Source organism: Coturnix japonica, chromosome 3 (assembly GCF_001577835.2).
Source record: "Coturnix japonica isolate 7356 chromosome 3, Coturnix japonica 2.1, whole genome shotgun sequence".
NCBI lineage: Eukaryota > Metazoa > Chordata > Aves > Galliformes > Phasianidae > Coturnix > Coturnix japonica.
This window is the reverse complement of record NC_029518.1, coordinates 66507974-66512637: the sequence shown is the minus strand read 5'-3', so window position 1 is coordinate 66512637 and position 4664 is coordinate 66507974. Positions and strand designations below refer to the sequence as shown.

Sequence of the window (4664 nt, the reverse complement as noted above, 5' to 3'; positions counted from 1 at the left end):
TCCTTAATACACCCCCTTCTGAGGTAATCAATAACAAGTATACATGGAGCCCGTGAGCCAGTCACAATAGGATGTTTTTCCCAGTCTTTACCAGTGAGACTTATTTCTGCCTTCAAAACAGTTAATTCTTGAAAGCCCCCAGTCACTCCAGAAATACAAACTGATTTTGTCCCTTCATGACTAGAGGGCATTAGAGTGCCCTGAGCACCGGTGTCTACCTGTGGGTCTGAGGTGCCAGGCCTTTGAATTCACACTTTTCAATACACTGTATTTTCCCTTTCACCCCACTGGCTGAAGGCAGGGCACCTCTATTTCTTGCCTGTATTATTATTCTCTTGCGAGTCATGATCAGAACCCACAGTAACAGGAGAAATTGCATTGGTGGCTTTGTTTCTGAGATGGTGGAGTTCAGGACATCATGTGTCAGGAAAAGAATACCAAGCAGAATCACAATCCTAGACTTTCAGTACTTGCCTTAAGGCCTACTCAGCCATTCACAAGCCATCCAAGAGGTTTCTCCAGTGCACTGATGACAACTTCCCGAGGCAAATGGCAGATGATCCAACTTGGAGAGGAGGGCTACTGGATCAAAAAAAGGGTTCTGGCAAAAGGGTTCTGGGACAGGAATTAGTGAGGCTAACTCAGAGTTTTAAATGAAATTTGAAGGGGGTGGGGTTGTAGCTGGACTTGCACTGGTAGGGCAGCACTCTAGTATTGATCAAGGCCAGGTGACCTCCCACCCCCCTAGGGTGAAATTGGCATGCTCAGCTCACACCCTGAAGTGCCTGTACACCAGTGCATGAAGCGTGGTGGATAAGCAGGAGAAGTTAGAAATCCATGTTTGGGCAAAAGATGAAGGGAAGGTTATGGAGCAGACTGTCTTGAGGGAGATGACACGGCATGTGCTGGACGACTAAGGTATCAGGCCAAGCCAGCACAGATTCATGAAGGGTAGCTCCTGTTTGACCAACCTGATCTCCTCCTGTGATCTAGTGACCCATCTGGTGGAAGAGGGAAAGAATGTTGATGTGGTCTACCTAGACTTCAGCAAAGCCTTTGACACTGTCTCCCACAGTATTCTCCTGCAGAAGCTGGCAGCCTGTGGACTGAACAGGTACACTCTTGGCTGGGTAAGGAGCTGGCTGGAGGACCGGGCTCAGAGACTGATGGTGAATGGAGTTAAATCCAGCTGGCGACCGGTCATGAGTGGTGTTCCCTGGGAGTCGGTGCTGGGGCATGTCATCTTCAGTATCTTTATTGATAACCTGGATGAGGGCATCGAGTGCACCCTCAGTAAGTTTGCAGATAACACCAAGTTGGCTGGGAGTGTGGATCTGCCTGAGGGTAGCGAGGCCCTACAGAGGGATCTGGACAGGCTGGATAGCTGGGCTGAAGCCAATGGGATGAGGTTCAACAAGACTAAATGCCATGTCCTGCATTTTGGCTACAACAACCCTGGGTGACACTACAGGCCTGGGGCGGAGTGGTTGGAATACTTTGTAGAGGAAATGGACCTGGGAGTATTGATTGATGCTGGGCTGAATATGAGCCAACAGTGTGCCCAGCTGGCCAAGAAGGCCAAGGCATCCTGGCTTGCATCAGAAACAGTGTTGCCAGCAGGAGCAGAGAGGTGATTGTCCCCCTGTACTCAGCCGCCGCATCACAAGTACTGGGTCCAATTTTGAGCCCCTCACTGCAAGAAAGAAATCTAGGCCCTGGAACACGTTCAAAGGAAGGCAACAAAGCTGGTGAGGGGTCTGGAGCACGGGACTTATGGGGAGAGGCTGAAGGAGCTGGGAATGTTCAGCCTGGAGGAGGCTCAGGGGAGACCTCACTGCTATCTATAACTTCCTGAAGGGAGGCTGTAGTGAGCAGGGGGTCGGCCTCTTCTCTTGTGTCATTAGTGATAGGACTAGAGGGAATGGTTTCAAGCTGCAGCAGGGGAGTGTTCAAGGAATGACTGGATGTTGTGTAGAGGGACATGGTGTAAAGGTGATAACAGAGGATAGTTTGAAGGTGGCTAATATAAAGATATTGACCAAGATGGTGATAAATAGTCAAAGGCTATTAGTAAAGAAAACTCACTAATGACAATGCCTGAACCAGATAGCTGAGGCAGTCACCACTGGAGAGCAATCTCCAAGAGATGCTGACTCAGTGGTGGTCAGCCCTTAAATGAGGTCTCAGAGGGGGTGGAGTCGAAGTCCACCCCTTCCCGGAGCACAGCTAGATCACTCTCACCTGTGCTCCCACAGCTGACCCAACACTTGCCTCAGCTGATTAATCAGTGATTCAAGCTGTGATTTCCCATACACATGTTTTAGTGGGAGCTGTTGGTTATAGGTGAACAATAGGATTGGATGATCTTTTAGGTGTTCATTTGTTGCCAAAGCTCCAATTTTATGCACTTTTTGATTATACTCAAGTTATGTCCATAACTCCTCCCATCCCCATGCTGGGGGCTACTGCCAGCCTACTTCCATATGGGCTGTGGGGCTGTGACCTCACAGAGTTATCCCCACCTGCCAGACTGTGACCTCATGGCTCTGCCCATGTAAACCAGCAGCCAGCACCTGGTCCCTCCCAGTGTGGTCGTGGCCAGCTTTGAGCAATGGCTGTCGATAGCTTTCTCCTTATCTCCAGCCTCCTTCTGGTGGCTGGGGTGACTCTGCTCACCACTTCCTGGCGCCAGCAGGTAGGGAAATTTGAGGGTGGGAGTCACTTGAGGCTAGGTGACTCGGGACTTTGGAGTGAGGGTTAGGGCTGCCCTGCATGTCCTCTCACTGTGCCACGTTCATGTGCTTGTAGGTTTCTGACCGGTGCCGGCAATGGTGGGGATGGTGTCAGCAAGTGTTAGCACTGATGTCAGGTGAGTCCCCTGAGGGTCAGCCTGGCACATTCCCAGGCAGGACCAGCCTGCTGGGAGAAGCCAAGCTTCGTACCGGACTCTGTCATGTAGCAGCCAGACCAGGTGGGCCTGGAAGATCCCCGGTGGCCCCCTGCCCTACTGTGGCTCAGACCCGCTCCCTGTTTTACAGGTGCTGAGAGTCAGGCAGGCAGGCACAGGAGCCCCCTGTGCAGGCCACGTGGCTCCTGGCAGCAAGGGTCACGAAAGCAGGGCAGTACCATCGTGCCCCATCTGATCCAGCCAGGAACGACCCAGCCTTGGTTGCAGCCCAGTCTGTGCCCTTCTCTTCACATGGGCTCTGACACTGGTACCATGAGCTCCATGGGGAAACCCGGCAGGCCTCCCAGACTGGACCAGCACCTGCAGGTTCTGGTGGCACATGGAACCCCCAGGAGTCTCCATCAGCGTTCAAGGCCACGCAGTGGAGTTAAAGACCTGCCACCTGAGATCTCCAACTACGCAAAGCCACCAGTGAAGGGGATGATCTTTCAGGAGGGCCTCATTCAAACAGAAGAGAGAAAACGCTGGTGGGAATACAAGACCAAGAGGCGTGTTTGGCCTATGCGCCCCCCCGTGCTTCCCAAAGGGCACAAGGAAGCAGGAGCAGCAGCAAGACCATCCCGGGGACCAGCCTTGAGCCTGGAGAAAAAAGCGGGCACCAAAACTGAAACCTGCCAGCCCTTCAACTCTGGCTTCAGTGACCAGAGAAGCTCAGAGAAATCGGACAGGCTCGCTATGGAAAGGCCGTACCGGCAGCTCTTGGTGTCCCTGAAACGTCCCAAGACTAACAATGATGGTCAACAACAAGTCAGGCAGCAGAACTGAAGAGCAACCTCCTGGCACCTCCTCCTGCACACTGCCACCAGTGGAGGAGTCAAGGGTGCATGAGTACATCCTATAAAACAGAGGAGGGGACATGCTGGTGGAAGAGCAAGGCCAAGAGGCCTTCTGAGCAATGTATTGCCTCCCCAGCACTTTTCAGATTCTAGATGGAAGCAGGAGCAGCTGCAGGACCAGCACCAGGGCCAGCATCAAGCCTGCACAATGGGAGACAGCAGAGCAGAAACCTGCCAGCACCTCAATGCTGCTGTCGTTTTTATGGATCATTGTTGACGTACCAAGAGAGAACTGAATCTCTGCCCTAAAATCATCATTTTTATCATACTATTTCAGTTTGAGGTCTTTCAAATTTCTGAAAAGATAGTTTAATAAAAGTCACGCTAGTCTTCAGACAACTGCTGTCCTTCTTTCTTGGCTTTTAGCAATAAGAGCAAGCTCTCTCTAGGAAGAACAGCTTCAGAGCAGGTTAGACTGCACCGGGGAAGGGATCTGAAGAAAAAAGGGCTGATGGGGGCTATTTGAAGCCAGCAAAAGTGCTCTGCCTGTGCCAGGGGGCTGGCAGCTTGTGGGCAGGCTGCTGAGCTTGTGTGGAAGCAGGCAGCACTGCCCACTCTGGACCAGGCTACCAGGCCATCCATAGCCTCAGTGAGGCCAGCAGCTTGCTGCCACCCACAGAGCATACAGGGTGAGCAAACGGTGTTGGTTTGTGCGCCTTGCTGTGCAGCCTGTGTAGTGTTCAGTCAATTGCTGTCCTTCTTCCTTGACTTTTAGCAATAAGAGCCAGCTCCCTCTATGAAGAACAGCTTCAAAGTAGGCAAGCCTGCACTGGAGAATGGATCTGCAGCAAAAAGTGCTTCAGTTCATTTAGTCCAAGTAGCATCAGTGGAATGAGGGATAGAAGTAACCTTTCCTTTAA

General features: G+C 51.8%; 1 protein-coding gene across 1 annotated transcript; it reads left to right on the top strand.

Annotated features, from left to right (window-relative positions):
- The first annotated feature begins 1930 nt into the window (after positions 1 to 1930).
- LOC107311915 lies at positions 1931 to 4224 on the top strand. The gene is made up of 3 exons (XM_015858817.2): positions 1931 to 2695; positions 2809 to 2869; positions 3039 to 4224. Exons 1-3 carry the CDS (start codon positions 2612 to 2614, stop codon positions 3731 to 3733), a joined length of 840 nt encoding a protein of 279 aa, XP_015714303.1. The 5' UTR covers positions 1931 to 2611; the 3' UTR covers positions 3734 to 4224.
- Positions 4225 to 4664: the final 440 nt, after the last annotated feature.

Excerpts from the sequence above, each read along its gene's own strand:
- LOC107311915 (XM_015858817.2), top strand. The coding sequence starts at position 2,612 with ATGGCTGTCGATAGCTTTCTCCTTATCTCCAGCCTCCTTCTGGTGGCT. Across the intron at positions 2,696-2,808 it reads CCACTTCCTGGCGCCAGCAG|GTTTCTGACCGGTGCCGGCA; the intron begins GTAGGGAAATTT and ends ATGTGCTTGTAG. Across the intron at positions 2,870-3,038 it reads AGTGTTAGCACTGATGTCAG|GTGCTGAGAGTCAGGCAGGC; the intron begins GTGAGTCCCCTG and ends CCTGTTTTACAG.